Source organism: Neofelis nebulosa, chromosome 16, assembly GCF_028018385.1.
Source record: "Neofelis nebulosa isolate mNeoNeb1 chromosome 16, mNeoNeb1.pri, whole genome shotgun sequence".
Taxonomy (NCBI): domain Eukaryota; kingdom Metazoa; phylum Chordata; class Mammalia; order Carnivora; family Felidae; genus Neofelis; species Neofelis nebulosa.
In genome coordinates, this window is record NC_080797.1 from 25852626 (window position 1) to 25876162 (window position 23537).

Genomic DNA, 23537 nt, shown 5'->3' on the forward strand with positions numbered 1-23537 from the left:
GATTCACACAACTCAATAGGGGTGGAAATCCGAATCAAGAAAATAACAACAAGAAAGCACAGTTCCAAACTAGTCAAGAGTAGAGGACTCATAGAATCCTTCCATAGGGATGTTTCCACCACCCCATATGTGCTTGGGGCTCCTGAGGAAGTTAACTCCCACTGAAAAGGAGATCACAAACACGACTGCAACATTTTTTAGAATGAAGAAAACCTGAAGAAAATAAACCAAATACCCTTGGATAGAGGAGCTGATAAATGAAATGTGCTATATTCATAGGATAAAATACATTCAGTGTTAAAAGGACTGCACTAAATCAACATGGACAGGGCAGGGATACGTAAAATTAAATATAAAAGAGCAGCCTTGCACCAAGTGGAAAAAAAACTCCAAGCAGCCAGTTAAAAAAAAAAACAAAAAAACACAAACAATAAAATATAAAAGAGCAAATAAGGCATACATGAAATCTGTAGTATTTACCTAACTTTTAAAAAGTAGATGCACAAAAATTTTTAGATGCATGTAATATGTATAGACGTAACATATACATGTAAGATACATGAACATTATATATGCACATAAAAATATAAAAGAGACTGAAATAATACACACTAAATTAATGACAGTGGTTTTCTCAGAAGTGGAAAGGAGGGAGTAATGTGACTAGATATGAATAACAAAGCAAATGAAACTTCATCTGTAGGGTTGCAGTTTAAATAAACACCGTGTTAACAATGGTTGATTCTTCATGAGGGGCACCTAGGGTTTTGCTCCCTGTTTCCTTTTCAAATTTTTTATTTTCTCCCAAAACTAAAAAGCGTTCCACTTCACCTGTGCACGAACTGGAGACGGCCTCTGTCCTGAAATGTCAGTTGCAAACAACTTGCTGTAACTGACAAATACAACACTACTTACACACGGACGAGCACAGACACGGTGAACCTGAGCCCCTGCACCACTGGTGGGTCACGGGGTTTTACCTGTAGGCGGATCCACGAGACACACTCTTGCCATTGCCACATTTGTAGCTACGACTTTAACTTCATGTACTTATTTTGAGAGAAACAGAGTGAGCGGGGGAGGGGCAGGGAGAGAGGGAGAGAGAGAAGCAGGCTCTGTACTATCCGCACAGAGCTCCATGCAGGGCTTGAACTCGCGAACCGTGAGATTGTGACCTGAGCCGAGACTGAGAGTCAGAGGCTTGACCAACTGAGCCACCCAGGTGCCCCTATAGCTACGCCTTTAAATGACTGTTGTGGTTTTGCTTGAAGGAGAATCAAGGACTCCTGAAGGAGGAAGTTGGGCCCATCTCCTTGTCTGCAGAGCTCCAGGTGGGTGTCCACCCTCCTCCTTCCACACACTGCCACCAAGGTTTGCCGGTCAGCGGCCACCCGGTGGCCCGGGGAGCACGGAGAGGCACGCCAGAGCTACATGCTGTGGCTTCCTCGTGTCACACGCTCTGCAGGGAGCCGGGGGGGCCTGCCGGCCAAGCCCTCCCCGCCAGGGCCCTCCTTCTTGGCTGCGAGGGACCACCTCTTCTTTCCAGGCTCCGGGGGGAGGTGGGTGTCCTCCTCTGCCAGAGCTACTGTCCCTTTTTCATTCTGAACCTGTGACCCAAGAGTATGGCTAATTTTGATAAAACTTTGGTTAGAAGTAAATATGTTTCTGTCATATAAAGATCAGAATGTACCTTCCTACTGAGACAGTGACTTTCAAAAAAGATGCCACAGCGGCCTCCTCACCTGCTCTTTCATTTCGGCGTAGACTTTCTCTGAGTTCAGTTCCACCTGCCGCTTAAACTCTTCCAGGGCAGCGTCCGCCTGCTGGGCCTGCGACCTCTGAACTTCAGTCACACGAGTCAGCTGCTCCTCTTTCTCCCTAGAAAAGTCCAGAAAAGCTTCAGAGTTGAAATGTAAAATAAAAGAACAAGGCTTGAATGAAAGGGCAGTATTTCACCCTCTCTAAAATAACATTCAGATTGCAAGTTTTTGATCCAAATTCTATAAAACTTCCCTTTCAAAAGTTGACAATAAAATACTTTGTCTCCAGAAAAAGAGACAGAGTGTTCTGATGACTACTCTCAAAGATTTCTCTCAAACTGCTTCCAAAGATTTCCTTAAAAACAAAACCCGTTTAAAACCACTTATCTCCATCAACTGATGGATGGATAAACAAGAACAAGATGTTCAAGGTATACAATGGAATATTATTCAGCCTTAAAAAACACTGAAGTTCTGGGGCACCTGGGTAGCTCAGTCGGTTAAGTGTCCGACTTCGGCACAGGTCATGATCTCACGGTGCATGGGTTCGAGCCCCGCGTCGGGCTGGGTGCTCATAGCTCAGAGCCCAGAGTCTGCTTTGGATTCTGTGTCTCCCTCTCTCTCCACCCCTTCCCCCACTCACATTCTGTTTCTCTCTCTTTCTCTCAGAAATAAATAAACATTAAAAAAAATTAAAACAAACAAACAAACAAACACACTGAGGTTCTGACACATGCTACATGGAGGAACCTTGAACACGGGAAGCCGGGGACAAGAGGCGACATATTGTACGATTCCATTTATATGAAATACCCAGAATAGCTAAGTGCTTACAGACAGGAAGTAGATTAGAGGTGGCCAGAAGCTGGGGTGGGGGGGGGGGGGGGGGAAGGGAGTGGGCAGGGGGAACAAAGAGTGACTGCTAATGGATATAGGGTGTCTTTTCTGGTGATGAAAACGTCCCGGAATTAGACAGTGGCAATGGTTGCACTTCCTTAGGAATATACTGAACTCTGCTGAGATTTGCACTTTACAAGGATGAATTTTATAGTATGTGAGTTATATCTCAATTTAAAAACAGCCGCATACCATTAGAGATATCTCTAATATGCATGCGTAGCAGTTCACCTGTGGGGTGACAGGTGCAACGCAGCCACTTGGTGGCCTGAGACTGTGCCACTGCCCTGCAGGACACGTGCCTACTGATCACCATCTCACCTCTTTACGTCTTGAACTCAAGTTCTATGGTCACAGGGGCTCAAAACACAAGAGAAATCTCTGCAGAGTCACACAGGGAAAAAAATAAAGGCTTTCGGTTATAAATGCACGAAAGTTCATGATGGCTAATACGGAGTTCTGACTCGTGCTGGGCCCGGTGCAAAATATTTTTCCATCTCTTCTCTCCTTTATTCTCAAAGCAAACGTGTATCAAAGTATTATTATACCCTTAGTTTTAGAGAACAGGAAACTGAGGCTTAGGGAGTAGTTCTGAGATACCACATGTAGTAACAGATCGAGCCAGGCCTGGTCCCGGCCATCTGACCCTGAGCTCATGCTGCAGGCTACTATTCTGCTTTTCTGATTTTCCAGGTGCCATACTTTAGGGTCTGGATGTGTCCCCTTAAAGGGAAATGAATGCTCTTCTAAACGAGGTTCCAGAGAGATCCCATGACCCCTTCATCAGGTGAGGACGCAGGGAGAGGACGCCAGCCACGAACCAAGAAAAGGGCCCTCATCAGAACACCACCATCCTGGTGCCTTGGTCTTGAATTTCCCAACCTCCAGAACTGGGAGAAATAAACTTCTGTTGCTTATAAACTACCCAGTCGGCGATATTCTGTTACAGCGGCCTGAGCAGACTGAGACATCACAAATAAGACCAACTTGGTTCATCTTCCCTAAATGCGAAAGTTTACACACGTATAAACATCATCTCCTTAACTGCAATGCCAAAGAATGCTGTGTGTGTGTGTGGGGGGGGGGGGGGGGAGTGATTTAATTCACACAAATCCAATTGTTTTTTGTTTATTTATTTATTTTGAGAGAGCGAGAGAGAGCACGAGCAGGGCGCAGGACAGAGAGAGAGGGAGAGAGAAAAATCCCACGTGGGCTCCCCACTGTCAGTGCAGATCCCGACACGGGACTTGATCCCACAACTTGTGAGATCGTGACCTGAGCCCAAATCAAGAGTCGGATGCTTAACCCCCACAGCCCAAATCAAGAGTCGGATGCTTAACCCCCACAAATCAAATTTTAGGAAAACATCATGACGGGGCGGGGAAGAACGCGGAATCCAAACAATGATGCTACTGTCTTTTAAGACGTGGACAAACAGTAATTTGACTTTTTTGACTTACTCAGATCTGAGCTTGAAAACCCCTCTAAGACACAGCAACTTTCAGGCTTTCCAATAAGAGCACACACGTGACACATGTGATATAAAATATCAAAATACCAAACTTCCTCCACAAATACTGAAAACTTTCGCAGAGCTTTCATGCAAAAATACTGAGAAGCGGTCACCCAGTTTCCGCTTCAGCAGGATCCTCCTGTCCCTTTGTAAAACAAAAAAATGTGGCAATGCGTATTTAGTTTCGAGTCCCCCTCCCCCCACCCCAGTTTGGATAGTCTCTGCATACAAGCTGGAAGAAGATATTCCACGTCCACCTTCCCCGAATTTTTCATTATATACGACGTGCGTCTACCTCTTCATACCCACCACACAGCCTTCTACCTGAAGAAGACCAAATCCACACACCAACCGCACCCCCCCCCCCCCGCCCCCGTGCTAAACAAGGCAGCTTTTCCACCGAAACCCCTTTCCACACGTCTGTTTCACAGGTGGAGCCACTATTTTAATGCCCTCAGGGTTTAACACTCGGCCCCAAGGTGTGTGAGGCCCTGCATGAGAGCACAGCCATTGGAGGCGGTGCTGCGTGCCAGATGTAGCTCCTGGTCACTGCGTTTTACGGCGACGTGGCACAGGTTTCTGGAACTTTTTAAAAAGCTTTCCTTTCAGCGGTTTGCTTGAGGTGACTATTCAAGAGGAACCAGAGTATCTTGCTGTCCTCCATTTTTCTTACACGTTGTTAAAATGAAACGACTGTAATGTTAACCGGTTGCCAACTTCGAAGGCCTAAATGTTTTGTTTCTTTGCCACTTAATATTAGCTCCTAGACAACAGTGATTAATAACCGGATATTAATACTGAAGACTGATTCAGGAGACATCACCGCACAGAAGACTGAGCACTCTGACGGCAGGAGAGAATTTTAGTTTGGTCTGGTGTGTTTTCATCCTTCTTATAGTACCCTGCCCAAGAAGGAGGAAGACTTGACTAGGGTTTCCCTGATACGAATATTGACTATTTTGTTTAAAAATTCAAATATCTGAACACTAACGCAACATATGAGAACAACCCAAAGTCATACAAAGTATATCGGGTACCATGTCCTAGCCCTAGGTTGGCAAATGCGATGGATATTTGCCATAAACATTTTGTCACAGATGTTCAGTGGACATTTTCTCTGGTGCGACAGACCCAGATGACTGAAGGGGGCTGCCTAGGAGGCTCTGTTAAAAGGATTCTGAGACCAGGCTCAGAGGCAAAGGCCACCGTGGTCGATGAATACTGTCCCCTTGTAGGTGTTTGGGGTTAGACGGCACAAGAGCTACTTCCGCACTATCCAGGGACCACAGTGATTAGTGTATCCTGTAAAAACTCTTTCGTTTTTAAGCCTCCGAAAAGAACTTGAAAAGGCTACTTCCTATCAGGATTACAATTTTTCAAAGGTTCACTTTGCTTGGTCACGTAACAGTCAGTCACGTGCTCCATAAACACGAAAGAAAGTACATTGGACACTATTTGAAAACTTTACAAATTCATTGCTCATATAATCTAAAAATTATGTACCATTACTTAGCCAAAAGAAAAGTTTTGCTAACACCTGTTATAAAACATACGACCAGTGGCTGAATGTTGAAAGTCAGCTGTTTTACACTTTTTGCCCAAATATCCACAGGAGCCATTTAGTTAATGTAAACACTTTCAATTTAATAGGGCAAATATTTTCTCTATCATTTCATTCTTACCTACCAAGTTTAGCCATTTACTTTGTAACTAGCTTACAGCCACATAAATCAAAGTCATAAACTTTACCTATAATCAGGTATATATCACAGACCGTATTTAAAATACTGTTGGGGCGCCTGGGTGGCTGAGTCGGTTAAGCCTCCGACTTCAGCCTAGGTCATGATCTCACGATTCGTGAGTTCAAACCCCGCGTCAGGCTCTGTGCGGACGGCTCAGAGCCTGGAGCCTGCTTCGGATTCTGTGTCTCCCTCTCTCTCTCTCTGCCCCTCCCCTGCTTACGCTGTCTCTCTCTGTCTCTCAAAAATAAATAAATGTAAAAATAAATAAATAAATAAATAAACAAATAAATAAAAATAAATGTTAAAAAAAATTTGAATACTGTCAGAATAAAGCCTTGTGCAGTAAGGCACATCTTACCTTATAATTTCTATCCTGATCTACAAATAGAAAACATTGTCATATATTAAATAACAGGTATGGGGAGGTGAAGAAATCTTCCATCTAGCTTCTGGTCCTACCACACCTGTTAATAGTAAGCTAAATATCAAAGAAGACCTCACTCAGTGTAAATCACGACAAATACATTGAGCTCCACTAATATCTAGGAAGCTTCTCTCTTAATACAAATAAAATATCTGTCTTGATTTACGTAAAGAGATGATATTCATTTTAACGAAGGATCCACATTTGAAAAAGAGAAACGTCTGCTCCTCACTGAGAACAGTTTTCCCTTTTACCAATGGTTCCAAATTGTGTCCTGTAAGAAGCAAAAAAAAAAAAAAAAACAAAAAAAAACATGACTTTGAAGATTATTTTTTCCAGTGCAACTAGTTGTGGGGCCAAGTATAAATGCATCACTCAAATGCCTTAAAGCAGGGCCTCCTTGAAGATAAAAAGGTGGGAAGAAAAATTTGCTTTTTAGTTCTGATTTATTTATAAAATGCAGTAAATTTTCCTCATCGGAGAATATAAAGCATGAAGAAAAAAGAAGCTGCATTCTTATACAACCACAAGCCAGCTCAGATGAAAGGATGTTCTGAAGTACATGATTATTCCAAAAAGGCAATAAAATGTAGGAGACTAATAGACTACAATTTGGTATTTCTTGAGCTTTACAAGCTAACATTTATATGTGCAGGCCAACCTTAATTTGAAAATCTTCCCTTTGCACATTTCTTCACCAGCACTTTTGATAATGATGGCAGTGATCCAACATATATTTATAAGGCTTCACATTACAGGATACTTCATTTGCTGCCAGCGTGGCATCTCCACTGGAAACTCCAAGAAAAAAACAAAACAAAACAAAAAAAAAACTTCAAACAAGTCTGAAAAACAGCTAGAAGAGTCTCCATTCCCTTTCCAGCTGGGCTGAAAAACAAGACTTTCAAGCAGCTATAGCCTCTACGTTCATGGCTGCTGATTGGTGCTTAAAGGGAATACAGTGAGTCAGTCAAAGACACGAAGATACAACTCCGACTTAAAAGGCACTAAAAATAATACCTTTCACCAAGCATGATAAATGAAGGAAATTCTTTGGCCTCTTTTTCACACAGCTGCTAAGACTAGTGGCCTCTGCTAAATTCTTGTAAACAAAGAAAAAAAAAAGGTAAATACTGTGAATATCTACACATTTGTTACTTCAAGAATCAGAAAGAAATGTACAGTAAAATGGAAATTAGTATTCTCTCCATATTGGAAAGATGACAAGACTCCTCCATTGATCTACGGATGCAACACAATCCCTGTCAAAACCCCAGGTGAGGGGCGCCTGGGTGGCTCAGTCGGTTAAGCGTCCGACTTCAGCCAGGTCACGATCTCGCGGTCCGTGAGTTCGAGCCCCGCGTCAGGCTCTGGGCTGACGGCTCGGAGCCTGGAGCCTGTTTCCGATTCTGTGTCTCCCTCTCTCTCTGCCCCTCCCCCGTTCATGCTCTGTCTCTCTCTGTCCCAAAAATAAATAAAAAACGTTGAAAAAAAAAAAATTAAAAAAAAAAAAAAAACCCAGGTGACATCTGGCAGAAATTGACAAGCGGACCCTAAAATTCATATGGGATGCAAGGTACCCAGAAGGCAAAACAATCTTGAAAAAGAAGAACGCTGGAGAATTCACAAAACTTATTACAAGCTGGGTTAATCAAAATCGTGTGCTACTGGCATAAGGATACACATATAAATCAATGGAACAGGATTAAGATCCCAGAAATAAACCCTTAACATCGATGATCAGTAGACTTTCAGCAAGGGTGCCAAGACAAGTCATTGGAGAAATGGCAGTCTTTACAACAAATGACACTGGGACAACAGGATATTCATTTGCAAAAGAATAAAGTTAAGATTCCTTCTTTACACAATACACAAAAATTAACTCAAGATAAACCACAGACCTCAATACAAGAGCTAAAAAATAGGAAAGTCTTAGAAGAAAACAGGAGTAAATTTCTGTGACTTTGAGCTAAGCAAAGCTTTCTTAGAAGTAACCAAAGGCATAAACAAGAAAATAAAATATAAACAGATTCAGCAAATTTAAAAAACTCTTGTGCTGCAAGGAATGTCATCAGACGTGAAAGGAAAATCCACAGAATAGGATAAAATACTTGCAAATCATATATCTGAAAAGAGACCTGTATTAAGAATACATAAAGAACTCTTACAGATCCATAATTAAAAAATAAAGAACACACTTTTTAATAACATTAAAAAATAAAGCACCTTTAGCATTAGGTTCTTTATTAGAAAATATTTTTATTAAAAAACAAAGAACCTAAAAACAGGGAATGAATCGGAATAGATGTTTCTCCAAAGAGGATGTACAATTGGCCATAAGCACATGAAACAACACTCACTAGAATCGGTCATCCAAAAAATGCACTTCAAAATCACAATGAGATACCTTTACACGACGTCTAGTTTGGCTATAAATCACAAGACAGATTGTAGCAAGTATTGGTGCTTTTGTTTTGTTCTGTTTTGCATTTACCCTGCGTGGCCTTTGTGTAGCTTCTTGAATCAATATAATTATGTCTTTCATGAACCTGGAAAATTTTGGCTATTACGTATTAAAACATTTTTGCCTCTTTGCGCTCTTCCCTCCACTTTTGTGACTCAAATATACTTCATACATTGTCGTTGTCTTCCAAGTCCCTGCAGCTCATTTTTTTTTTTTTGGGGGGGGGGGGTATGTTTTTCTCTCTGGCCGCAGATTGGCTAATTTCTATTAATTTGCACATTCACCGAATCTTCTTGTTCTCCATTCTGTTGTTATATTCAGCCCACATTTTAAATTTCAAATGTTGTATTTTTCACTGTTTTTCACTCCCGAGATTTCCTACTTTCTCACTCATTGCTACCAATTTTTCTTATTGCCCTGAGCACAACTATAATAGCTACTTTAAATTTTTTATCTGATAACCCGGGCGTCTAATTCATCCTGAGGTCGTCTCCACTGATCATTTTCTCTTGAGAATAAACAGGTCATGTTACCTGTTTCTTCAGACGTCGAGTATTTTGGGCTTGTGTCTTTACGAATGAGACACTGTAGAGAGTGTGGATTCTGCTACTTTCCTCTGAATGGTATTAATGGTTGATTTTAATTGCCAGTTTTTAGCAGGCAGTTCACTTGGTTGGATACAAACTATAAATTCTGTCTCCTCTGCAGAAGACAAAAGTTCATATATAAAAGTTCGGCTCTTTCAGTTTTACCTAAGCTGTTTAGAATCTTCTCCAACCATGCATGTTTCAGAGATCAGCCAGAAATATGGGTGGACCGAGATCACACAAAGAATTTGGGGCCCTTCCCTGCTCGCTCACTTTATCTCCTGGGTGTGCCTCCATCTGAGTTTGTCACTGGCTGCCCTGATCTTTCACCTGGTTCTCTAAGCACTAAGACCACAGTTATTGGGGCGCCTGGGTGGCTCAGTCAGTTGGGCATCCTACTTCGGCTCAGGTCATGATCTCACAGTCCGTGGGTTCGAGCCCCGTGTCGGGCTCTGTGCCAACAGCTCAGAGCCTGGAGCCTGCTTTGGATTCTGGGTCTCCCTCTCTCTCTGCCCCTCCCTCGCTCGTGCTCTGTCCCTCTCTATCAAAAAATGAATAAACGTTTAAAAAAAATTTCTTTTAAAGACCACAGTTATCGACCCAAATTCTAGCCGTCCCACGTGGCACCAAATGTGGGAAAACGAATGCTATAAAGATGTGAAATTCCCTTTCTTTCTTCCAAGTATGTCCTCCTTTCTACTACCTCTTCATATTGATCTGTTCTCCAAGGCCACCCGGTAGTTGTATTTTATACTTTGTTCACAGCTTATATTTGTGGGAGAATTGGTCTGATAGGAGCTTACTTGCCATAATATAAAGTGGAACCTCCTTTCCTTGTTGTTTTGACTGGTAGGTTACCACTTATTCCGTAGGGGTTCAAATGCCAAGTTTTTGGACAGAATTGCTATTTCTTTTGTCCTTGTCAGCACTTTTTACATACTGCCACTGTAGCATTTTATATACACTATTACAGTTGTTAATTTATACAATTTGTCTTTTCTAGGATAATGAAATCTCACTGAGGCTCGGGGAATGGACGATGTGGGGACACAGCTGTCTTCTTCATATTTATGTTAGATACCTTGAGCATGCCATATGCATAGAATAATTCAATATTTGTTTCATAAGCCTACATTATATCATCTAGATAGAACCAGAGCAAACCATGGAACATAAAGAATTCCTCAACCTCAGCACTACTGACACACGTGGTCAGATAATTCTTTGTTGTAAGGACCTGTCCTATGCCTTGGGATACATTGAGCAGCATCCCTGGCCTCTACTCACTGGGTCCCAGTGACAATGTCCCCCGCCCCCCAATTCTGACGACCCAAAAATGTCTACAGACGTGCCAGGTAGGCCCTGGAGGGGCAAAACCATGCCTGGTTGAGAACCACCTGTTCTTTATCAAATTTGATGGAGTGAAAGAAGCCTTAGGTTTCCTTTGCTTTCTGGGTGTCTGATTTTCAGACAAGGTTTTGGTCATTGGTAACGGAGAATGACCCGAAAAAGCAATTTCCATCCAACTTCTTTGAGAATCCAATGCCATGCATTGCTTATAAATGACTATAATGACTCCACCACCAGGAATTTGCTTGTTCTTACAGTGTGTGTCTTATAGGTGTTTTTGACCTGGAGAGAGAAGACCCAGATAACCCTAAATTGATGACGATGATGATGATGATGATGGTGGTGATATGCTTATATTAATAGCTCCTTGCAGTTTAAGAGTTTGGGCACATATCTTCCCAACTAGATATAGGTTTCTAATGGAATTGGATTGCAGTAAATACATATAACGAATCATTACGTTGTACACCTTATCAGCTTCACCATATTATATGTCAATTATATCTCAATAAAGCTGGTGATTTATTTATATCTCAATAAATGAGCCCATTTAAGAGGTAACATCACACCATTATGCTTTGACTATGATGCATCCACATCTTATGATGGCTGGGAAAATTAGACTCCTTGTTCCTACCTTTCATCAATTAGCTCTATGAGGTATGGATGGAAAATTACGGGGGATATGTTTTTAGAGGGAGTTGAAAGTCATTTCTCCTATCAGTGATACCAACTCTACTATCCAACAGAGTAGATCAACTGATTAAGTCTGAAACGGTACTGAGGTGGTAGGCTGAATAATGGTTCCTCAAAGATATTCATATTTTAATCCCTGGAACCATAGATATGCTACCTTATATAGCAAAAGAGACTTTGAGATGTGACTAAGTTAAATATCTGAGATGGGGCGATCATCCCAGATTACCTAGTTAGGCCTCAAATGTAATCACGAGGTCTTTGTAAGAGGGAAGCAAGAAGGTCAAAGGACAAACAAGACAATATGAGAGAGGAAGCAATGGAGAAAAGACAATATGACTCAGGGTCACAAACCAAAGAATGAAGACAGCCTCCAGAAGATAGAAAAACCAAGAACAGAGTCTTCCCTGAAACGTCCCTGCAAAACCAGACCTGATGACACCTGGATCTTAGGCCCTAAGTCTCCTTTTGGACTTCCGATCTCCCAAACCATAAAATAATAAATTTGAATTGTTTTAAGACGCCATGTTTGTGGTATAGCAGCGATAGAAAACAATAACAACAAACAAAACTAGTATATATTCAAAATTTAGAACATATCAAGGGCTGTCTGAGGAACTTAATATGTAATACTTATAATTGCCTTAATGCTATATGGGTAAACAAATAAGTTGGGAATACAACAAATTTTAAAAGTTAAATCAGGCAAAGAAAAAATCCATAGGCTAAATTTTGTTTCAGTCTTTAAGCATTTAAAGTTTTCATTTTTGTTCTTACTTGACTCCTTCTAGGTAATGTCACCAGGTTTAAAAAATGATCAAAAGGGATGCCCGGGTGGCTCAGTCAGTTAAGTGTCCAACTTGGGCTCAGGTCATGATCTCATGGTTCATGAGTTTGAGCCCCGCATTGGGCTTTGTGCTGACAGCCTGGAGCCTGCTTCAGATTCTGTGTCTCCCTCTCTCTCTACCCCTCCCTCGCTCATGCTCGCTCTCTCTCTCAAAATTAAACATTAAAGAAAATAATAAAAAAATTAAAAATCACCAAAAAAAGCCAAATTATTTCTTCCCAAAGGGCATATTTACACCTAATAGTGGCAAATCTAGATGAGATAGGACCCAGGGTAAAACTGCCCAAAGACTATTCAATTAGTTCCAGATATTCTCCTTCACCAAGATGCATCCCCCCAAATATGCAAATTCTGAGTGCGGTCAAGTGCAAAGAATCAGCACGGTTCTGAATTAAAATTTCTGGAGCTCAACAAATGACTGCTAAGACTTGCAAAGAAAGAAGTGACCAAAGAAAGTGTTAGTTTCTTGAAGGCAAGTTCATAAGACCACAAACAGGCAAAGAAAAGGAGCATGTGATGGCTAATGAGGAATGAGCGGCTGTGGAAAACCCCAGGGCACCCTAGCGATTTTGAAATACTGAAGGAGAATGCCAATTCACAGCTAAGGTGACTTCTTATGGAAAAGTTTTAAGGCCCCATAAGGAAATGTCGCTGCCAAGCACTTCCGCACTGCTCACAGCAAAGACATACATCACGGGTTTGAAACACAGTGTGGGTGTGCGTGGTGCGAATCCAATTCAACTACACAGGGACAGCGCTCGCTTCAGCAACACGTATACCGAAGTGGGAACGATACAGAGAAGGTTAGCGTGGCCCCAGCACAAGGATGACACATAAAATACACAAAGTGCTTTCCCAAGTCACAGAGTAGACCATGCAGAAGATAATCATATAACCACTGAAGCCTGAAAAACAAACATAAATACATCTTTCATAATATAGTGGAAGATAAAAACAATATTTTTTGAGTTTATTTATTTATTTTGAGAGGGACAGAGAGAAAGCGTGTGCATGTATGTGTGAGCAGGGGAGGGGCACAGAAAGAGAGAGACAAAGAGAGAGACAGAGAGAGAGACAGAGAGAGAGAGAGAGAGAGAGAGAGAGAGAGAGAGAGAATCGCAAGCAGGCTCCACACCCAACGTGGAACCCAACACGGGCTCGATCTCACAACCATGAGATCATGACCTGAGCTGAAATCAACAGTTGGAGGCTTAACCAACTGAGCCACCCATGTGCCCCTACAAAGAGTATTTCCAAGGAAAACAAAATTATGTCTAAAATGGCCATAGCAAACCTGAGAAGATTTTTTCCATTCTTTTTCCTCCTAAAAGAACATCATATTTTGAGTTTACAACAAGTTCATCCAAACTTTTCTTAACTCATTCTTCAAAAATTGCCTAAGACCTACGTGTTTACCATTAACTTATACTAAGGAACAAAGCTACATAAGAAGCCTGTCTTTTAAAAAAAATTTTTTTTAATGTTTATTTTTGAGAGAGAGAGAGTGCGAGACAGAGCGTGAGCGGGGGACAGGCAGAGAGAGAGGGAGACACAGAATCCGCAGCAGGCTCCAGGCTGAGCTGTCAGCACAGAGCCCAATGCGGGGCTCGAACCACAAACTGTGAGATCGTGACCTGAGCCGAAGTCGGACACTTAACCGACTGAGCCACCCAGGCGCCCCACGAACCCTGTCATTTTAAGAAGACTCCAGTAAGTAAAGGGAAAAAATAAAGATAAATACTAAATATTATAACAGATATTTGAACATAGGGTCTTGAGAAACAGAAGGAGAGGTTTCAGGGAGATTTCGTTCCACGCCAGTTGATGGAAGAGATGGGAGTGTAAGACCGATCCCTACTGCCGGAATCTCCATCCTACTCTGGTGAATCAGAACAACCTTCTTAGAAGCCCCTTGGGGGTAAGTGGGCTTATGTGCAGCAACGGTGAAGGTAGAACGAAGAAAGTCAGCAGTTCTCAGCACAATCCTGCCTCAAATAGGATGGCATTGAGATGACCACAGGCAAACACACAACGAGGCTCCGTGCGACCAGGACACTCCAGTGCTAAACCAGCTAGGGATGCTTCTCTTGGTACAAGTAGAAATGCTCCAAAGGGGTCTGGTAACAGTATAAAGAAGTGCTATGAGACTCTTCTAACAAGACTCTTTTACGGTCAAGGCTTCCCCAGAAGTCTGAGACCCCAGGGCCAGGCTCCAGTCCTGAAGAACCATGATTGGTTTTGAAGCATGTTACGAATAAGAATGAGGAATCTCTTCAACTATCCAAAAATCTCTTAAAAACATGCATTTCGGCTATGAGATCTACAAATTCCTTGACATCAACAGGACGTGAGTCATGATTCTAAAGAATTGATCCTGGCATCAAGCTCCTAGCCTGTATTTTTTTTTCAGTAACTTAGTCATGTTCTAAGAACTGAGGCAAGAGTCCTGGCAGCAAATTCTGAGATCTACTAGGTCACATACTGCAAAAGACCTAGAAGTATAAAAATGGATCCTCTCTCAGGGCACCTGGGTGGCTCAGTCGGTTAAGCGGCCGACTTCAGCCGTGAGTTCGAGCCCCGCATCGGGCTCTGTGCTGACGGCTCAGAGCCTGGAGCCTGTTTCAGATTCTGTGCCTCCCCTCTCTGACCCTCCCACGTTCATGCTCTCTCTCTGTCTCAAAAATAAATAAAGGTTAAAAAAAAATTTTTTTTTAAATGGATCCTCTCTTGGAGAAACCACAATCTGATTAAGGGGGAAAAATGCAAGAAAAAGAATCACATAGTACTGTAATATTATATATATTGTGTGACAAATTCTAAGTCTATAGGAGTATGACAAATGGAAAGAGTCAGAGAGAGTCTATAAGAAAACCAATCTCGGGGCACCTGGGTGGCTCAGTCAGCTCTCTTGGATGCTCACTCTCTCCCTTTCTCTGTCCCTCCCCTATTTGCGCGCTCGCTCTCTCTCTCTCAAAATAAATAAATAAACTTTAAAAAAAAAAAAGAGGGGTGCCTGGTGGCTCAGTCAGCTAAGCGTCCAACTTTGGTTCAGGTCATGATCTCGCTGCTCATGGGTTCAAGCCCCCCATCAGGCTCTGTGCTGACAGCTCAGAGCCTGGACCCTGCTTCGGAATCTCGGTCTCCTTCTGTCTCTGCCCCTCCCTCACTTATGCTGTCTCTCTCTCTCTCTCCCTCTCAAAAATAAACACTAAAAAAAAAAAAAAAAAATCTCAGGAGATCAGAAGATTCGTCTGTAAAGTATAAAATTAAGCAATATAGGTAAATGTAATGAAATGTTTAAGCAGTTTAAAGTTTTATATAATAATTATGTGCTAAACTAACTTCTTCCTATAATATAGGCCTATAAATAAATTAAAAGAACTCTACTGCAGCAACTCCAGTTGCTAATAGAAAAGCAACTGGAATATTTATGGTAAAATACAGAAAACTCTGAGAAAGTTATCCTTAAAGATAAAACAGCTACAGTGTATAATGAAGAAAAATTCCTTTAAAATCTTTAAACTCTTTTAAGCTTCAAAAAATCTCAAATCTAATGTTTGTTTTTATGTTTCTTATATTTAAGAAAGTACTGATTAAAAGTTCCATATATAAATTATACATCATACATGCAAAGTTACACACACACACACACACACACACACACACACACCAACCCAGCTTACTTTACAGGCAGGAGTATATCAGTAAATAATAAGGAAAGGCACGTTCATCCTATAAAATGACAAAGCCTAAATATATTGAAATAAGTACAGGACCACTTCTTGTTACTAGGGAGAGGAAGAAGGCAATGTGAAGTCATTCAGGCAGAATAATAAGTAAACCAAAGCCAGATCAAAGGAATACAGAAGAAAGGCTGAAACGTGAAGCTGAAATATTTATTTCCTTCAAAACATCATCCATGCCTTGTCCCTGGGCAGTTCAATATTTCAAAGTAGCAAGAAAATATTCTCACTTACATTCATCACTATGCACAAGTAGATCAAATTTTAAGTAGGCAAATTTTCTCGTTATTTACCAAACATAAATATCATATTTATCACTGAGAGAAGGTTTTCTGCTTATCAGAAATGATTTCTAAATTATATGAAATAATTTTAAAATCACGATAGCCACTGCTCAGTACTTCTGGTGGATGAAGCCTGCTACAAGCCATAGCATTTATAGTGCAACCTAATTTTTAATGTCTTCACAAAGGATGAAAAAGAGTGAAAATTTACTGTCTATTATGCTCGTTAGTTTAGAGCAGTTCATGTATTATTTCATTCCATTTTTATAATGATGAGAAAGTTCTCATTTAGTTTTTTTCACAAATGAAAACAAGGAGGTTTAGAAGAGTTAAGTGATTTGTCCAAGTTTACATAGTCAATGGCAGAAGGAGAAATTAAACCAGCCCACCTGACTTCAAGGTCCAAAGTCGTTTTACGACATCATGCTATTTCTTTAAGCCTGAGGACAAGTAGGTCTTCACTATAATTTACCCCCACATAACATTAATATTTTCATGCCAAATCACTTTTAGAACATTTGAAAGTTAAAATATTTATCAAGCATTTACTTAACTCCTATTTTATGCCAGGATCTATGCTTGGTGCTAGAAATACAAAAATAACCAACACATTGTCCCTGCAGGCAATATAGGAAAGAAGACAAACTCGACACTATTTCCAGTGCCACAAAAGCTACACAATAATATGAACATAATACTCTGAGCAAACAAGGACCAGAGGAATAATTATCTGTGCCTAGGGTAAAATAGAAAAGCTTCATAAAAGGCACATCATTTGGTAAGATCATCACTCAATGTTTTTTTTAATGGTTTTTTTTTTTTTTAATTTTTATTTTTGAGAGAGAGAGAGAGTGTGTGAGCAGGGGAGAGGTGGAGAGAGAGGGAGACACAGAATCTGAAGCAGGCTCCAGGCTCTGAGCTGTTAGCACACAACCCGATGCAGGGCTCGAAGTCATGAACCACAAGATCATGACCTGAGCCAAATTTGGATGCTTAACCGACTGAGCCACCCAGGTGCCCCCATCGCTCAGAATGTTTAAGAGGAGTAACATATAGGGGCGCCTGGGTGGCGCAGTCGGTTAAGCGTCCGACTTCGGCTCAGGTCACGATCTCGCGGTCTGTGAGTTCGAGCCCCGCGTCAGGCTCTGGGCTGACGGCTCAGAGCCTGGAGCCTGTTTCCGATTCTTTGTCTCCCTCTCTCTCTGCCCCTCCCCCGTTCATGCTGTGTCTCTCTCTGTCTCAAAAATAAACGTTAAAAAAAATTAAAAAAAAAAAAAAAGAGGAGTAACATATATATTTTGTTAACTATATGTATTAAAATGTGGATGTATCTGTAAAAGACATATTGTATTTGATATTTATAAAATATCTTTTATTTTCCTCCTTACCATCATACTTTCCCTGAAAAGAGAAAATCTCCATCAGAAGATTCTTATTTATTTCAAGGGGAAGATGAATCTGGTAAGAGATTTCTAAAGATAAAGTTTTGTTTCAGCTATAATAAAGTATGCAACCATTTTTACTGATTATAAAAGGCTATTGATAAGTCCAGGAAAGTACATAAGCTGGATTTATGTTAGTTTTCAGATATGTCTTTATTTATAAACATATATCATCCATGTTCCACTGACCATTCCCTCCTGCCTCATACTAAATTTTTCCAAAGGCGCCAGTGATATTCTTAAATGTGCTTAATAAGAAGTTCAGTCACTGTTAATCTGCTACCATGTGGTATTCATTAATTCATTTATTGTTAATATGTTAAGTACCCATTATTTGCAAGACACCTTGCTAGATGTTGAGCAGACATCACTGAATTAACCACCTCAGCTTCTGTGCTAAGGGAGCTTCAAGTAGAGCAAAGAAAAAAAGACATCGAATTAATACAAATAAGAACAATGAGGATTCAATTCAATGACCAAAACAGAAATGTAGAGTACTAAGGGTTTATATATAATGGGTGAAAAACCTTACCTAGGAATTAGGATGAAAGAAAGTGATGTCAAAGTTAACTGAACTGTATGTCAATTACACTTCAATGTACACATCAAATGTACATACATCTTTTTTTTTTTCCTATCAAAAAGAAGAAGCTGACTGAAGGATGTGGAGGACTAGATAGAAGAAAATGCAGGAAAGGGCACTCCCAGCATAAAGGGTAACAAAGCGAGAAGGTGTGAAAGGCAATGACTGTGGTTAAATCATGGAAGAGAACAGGGGTCAAGATACCAATACAAACAACGGAGAGAAAGGGGCCTGGGATGAGGCTGAGAATTATGTTGTCATACTGAAAATACTAGAGACAGAATTTTGGGAGTTTTGTAGAAAAACTACAGTGTGTGAGATGAAGAATAAAACAGATGGGATTTACAGGCATTGCTAAAGAAAAGGTCCGTGAACTTGAAGACTGAGCAACGGAAACCAAGCAAACCAAAGCACAAGAAGAAAAACGGAGTAATAAAAAAGAAGCAAAGCATCAGTGACAACTATCAGCAACCTAACGCGTGTGTGTTTGGAGTTTTTAAAGGAAGAGAGGGGTAGGGACAGAAAAATATTTGAAGAAATCATGGCCAAAAGCTTTCCAAATTTAATTAAAATTATAAATCTACACATCCAAGAACTCAAAGAACTCCAAACATGAGATAAAGAAAACTACATGAAGGCACATCATAATCGATTTCTCCCAAAATCAGTGACAAAGAAAAAAAAAAAAGAATCTTGAAAACAGCCAGAAAAAAGAATGTTCCAGAGAAACAAAAATAAGGAGAGCAGCATATTCATGCTAGAAGCAGCACAGGTGAGAAGACAAGTCAGTGACATCTTTAAATCACCGACAATTAAGCTGGATCTATGCCATGAAGGCAAGAATAGCTCATTATTGGATAACCTAATACCACATTTAGTAATGACTACATTACCTAAGTCCAAGATGATCAATAAAATTAATAAACCTCTGGCCAGACTGACAGGGAAAAAGAGACAATACAAGTTAACATTACAAATGAGAGAGGTTTCATCATTACAGATTCTACACATATTAGAAGGACAATGACGCAGTATTATGAAAGAAAGAGAAACAAGAATTTTAATCCATACTTCCCAGCACATACAAAATTAACTTAAAAAATGGATCAAAATCCCAAATGTAAAACCTGGAACTGTGATCAGACACCAGGAAAAGATTTCTTAGATGTGACCTCAAAAGCACAATCCATAAAAGAACAAATAAATGCAATGGACTTCATCAAAGTTTAAAACACCAGTTCTTTTAAAGAAACCATGAAAAGAATAAAAAGGAAAGCCACATACTGGGAGAAAGCATTTGCAAATCGTCTGTTAAAAGACTTGTATCCAATATATACAAAGAATTTTCAAGACTCAATAATAAGAAAACAACCAACCCAGTTTAAAAAAGAAAAAAAAGGAGGCTAAAATTTTGAACAGTCACCAAAGGAGATATATTTATAGCAAAAAAAAAAAAAAAAAAAAAAGTACATGAAAAGTTTTTCAACATTAGTCACTAGGGAAATGCAAATTACAACCACAATGAAAAATAAAAGAAAATAATAAATAAAACTACAGTGAAATACTTAGACAAGCCTGTTGGAATTGTGAAAATAACAACACTGACCATATCAAGTATTGATAAGGATGTGAAGGAAACAGAACTCCAAACGCTACAGGGGGGGAATGTAAAACAGTACAATTCCATTTATTTAAAATTCTAGTAATTAAAGTATAGTGACAGAAAGGAGATTTGTGCTTGGGGCATCTGGGTGGCTCAGCTGGTTAAGCGTCCTACTCTTGATTCCGAATCCGGTCATGATCTCACCGTTCGTGAGTTTGAGCCCCATGTCAGACTCAGTGCTGACAGCGCGAAGCCTGCTTGAAATTTTCCCTCTTTCTCTGCCCCTCCCCTTCTCACACTCTCTCTGTCTCTCTCAAAATAAATAAACTTAAAGAGAGAGAGAGAGAGAGAGAGAGGAGATTAGTGCCTGCCTCCATAAGGAGAAGTCAGAGAAAGGTAGATAGGAGAGATTTCATAGGGGCATGACAAAACTTTTGGGAATAATTATATGCTGACAGAGACATATTTTTTAAGTTGGTACTTTCCTTTCACAGCTGTAAACATATGTCAGAATGTGAAACTGTATACTTTAAATATGTGAGATGTGTTGAATTTCAACTACAACTCAATAAAGCTGCTGAAGTGGCCCTTAAATATATTACAATATGTTTGCTCCCACTTATTATAAGAGAACTACAAGTTTCAACTATATTGGGATACAGCGTATCACGCCTATCACCTTACCAGGCAAATATTTTAAAAATATAACAACACATTCTATTTGGGAGGCTGTGGGTCAAAAGTCATTCTAATATGTATCCAGTGGAAATTCAATCAGTACCAACTTCAGGCAGGAGCATTTGGCAATAGAGAACAAAACTACATATATGTTTATCTTTTGACCCAGCATTCCCCCCGCCTAAAAAGTTACGGCGAATATATATTTCAAACAATACAAAAATACACGTCTACTAGGTTATTCATTACAGTATCCCCTGTAATTGCAAATACTGGGAACAACCTGTATGCCCATAGGTAGGAGAGCTGTTGCATAAACTGATTCATCCACACATTAGCATACGACACCGATGTACAAAGAACGAATGACCTTCAGTTTACAACAAATGAAAAAACAAAGCACAAGAAAAATCCACTGAGATGTGCACGTATCGTATCTGCTCATCTGTGCAAAAGCAAATATAGAAGGGATCTGTCAGAGACTAATGAATGAGATCACCCACCTATGGGAGCTGGGGTCTGAGAAGAAAGGACAAAAGGAGTGGGGGTGGGGCGTCACTTGTCTGAATACACCTTTTAGTGGAGGTCTGATTTTTAAAACCATGTTAATGCTCCATTTACTCAAAAAATAAAGGATAAAATCAATGAGGGGAGGGTGAGCTTCTAAAATGAAATGCCAGCAGAAAAAGGAAAGAAAAGAGGAGCCCGGGCAGCTCAGTCAGTTAAGCGTCCGACTTTGGCCTGGGTCATGATCTCGCAGTTCGTGAGTTCGAGCCCTGCGTCGGGCTCTGTGCTGACAGCTCAGAGCCTGGAACCTGCTTCGGATTCTGTGTCTCCTTCTCTCTCTGCCCCTCTCCTGCTCATGCTCTGTCTCTCTGTCTCTCAAAAATAAATAAATGTTAAAAAAATTTTATTTTTTTTAAAGAAAAAAAATCTAACAGGACTTCGGCTCCGTCAGCAAGAAGAGAACTTCTGCCCCTTTGGGTCCGGTTCTCTCCCACACCTGCTAACAGTGCTGTGTTTTGGGAGAAACAATTGTGAATGCTCTGTTCCGCCCCTCTTTTCTCTCTCCAGGACTGTCTTCTGCTGCGCACAGACTCTGACTGGCCTCTTGGGCTATGACCAGGCAAGTGCATTCATTCTAGGAGGAAGGATTCCTAAGCCGAATGTTGGCCACACACCTAAACCACAACTTCAGCTACCTGATTCTTCTGTTTTTTCAAATTAATTCTAAATTTGAGAGGGAAAAGAAGTATTATTTACTGGCTTCTAATCTCTCGCAAATAAAAAATGTTACAAATTTTTGGGTTTTTTTAAAACTTTACATTAAGAATTCATCCCTACGGAATAAATCCTAGACGTTCCTAGTAAAGCAGTATGATTTTTATTTTCATAATAGTCTTTCTTAAAATTCCTAAGGAATCTATAGAAGCATGCCATTTCCATATTAATTCAGGCTTTGTTAGTAAATATTTGTGATAATTTTGACAGAGGAGACATTGAAGTTCAGTTTTATTTGTTCTAAATATCTTTTTTATCTTTTGTTATTCCAGAATTGAAGCTTTTAATGTAGCAAAGAAAACCATATTTATATGCGGGAAAAAAAAACAGAAATAAAGCCTGAAAAAAAACCCTCAAATCTCTGTGAGACTTCTACAGAATAAAGTGTCAAATTCAGAACAATCTCAATTAAACTTTATTGAAAAAGAAAATGTTCTTAACCAGTTAATTGAATAAATGTCTTTTCAAAATAAATAATTTGGAATAACGTTATACAGACCACACTGAATCTATTTTTTAAAAAAAATACCTATTTAAATAAATTGTTAATATACCTTCCAACTCACACTACCAAAATAAAATGGCTATATACTGTAAAGATGGGAGATCTTGGTGAAGTGTCTCTTTTTTATTTTTTAGAGAGAGAGTCAGCACGAGGTGGGGAGGGGCAGAGAGAGAGAGAGAGAGAGAGAGAGAGAGAGAGAGAAAGCCCTAGGCAGGATCCACACTCAGCATGGAGCCCCACTTGGGGCTCAATTCCACGACCATGAGATCATGACTTGAGCCAAACTCAAGACTGGGACACTTAACATCTGAGCCACCCAGGCGCCCTGGAAGTGTCTCTCCTGAGACGGAGCTGGAATAGACAAAGCTTTTGTTCACATGGGCTGCGTTTTCTTCTTGGCCTCAGCATAACTACTCGGAACTTTAGCCTGCATACGGCCCATAGCGGCTGCCTAGCCAATCTTCATCCCGGTAACTTTCCGTGTTTCCAGCTTCTGCACTGATTTAGTCTCTAGGTTTCCCAGTTCCAAATTCTCAAGATCAGGAAGGAGGGGCAGTGCCCTATAATGGCTAAGAACAGGGGCTTCAGAGTCAAACACATACAATTTCAAGCCCTCGCACCTCTACTTACGAGCTGTGTGACCTTAAGCTCTTTGTATCTTAGAGTAAAATGAATGTGCTGCCTTTGGATCGGGTGTCCCACTCTAGACCCGTTGCACATGGCAGAGAAGGGGAAGCGGTCCCATGGTGGGCAGCTATCAGAAGCTGTGGGCAGGGCATATTCTCCCATTTGGGTCTTCAGGCAAGAATTAGCAATGACATATATCTAGTAAATGTTGCCATCTCTGAATCATTTGGATCAAGTCACTTTAAAAGCACAAAAGGAGACCTACTGAGCGACACAAAAGCTAAAAGTCAGCATTCTACCAGGAAAAGAGCACTGAATCAGAAACTGGAAGGCCTAGGATTAAATCCTAGCCCAGCCACATATTAACCGTGCCAAACTGGTTAAACTGCTTAATCTCTTTGAACCTCAGTTTCTCCTTTTACATTGAAAACAATAACAAACAACCACATAAGATTCTTTGAAGGATGAACTAAGGGAACATATACATTTTGTTAACTATAAAACATTAAAG

General features: G+C 40.4%; 1 protein-coding gene and 1 pseudogene across 15 annotated transcripts in view; one reads left to right on the top strand and one right to left on the bottom strand.

Annotated features, from left to right (window-relative positions):
* The window catches only part of CEP112 (centrosomal protein 112), a 413866-nt gene that overhangs the window by 248582 nt on the left and 141747 nt on the right, over nucleotides 1-23537 (bottom strand). For all 15 annotated transcript variants that reach the window (XR_009254956.1, XR_009254958.1, XR_009254960.1 and 12 more), the window contains one exon: nucleotides 1743-1878. Coding sequence is in view for 5 of the 15 variants with exons in the window: in XM_058703639.1 (XP_058559622.1) it covers nucleotides 1743-1878 (136 nt within the window). In the remaining 10 variants the exon portion in view is untranslated. The remainder of the gene's footprint in view (nucleotides 1-1742; nucleotides 1879-23537) is intronic.
* On the top strand, nucleotides 13035-13135 carry LOC131498608 (U6 spliceosomal RNA; annotated as a pseudogene).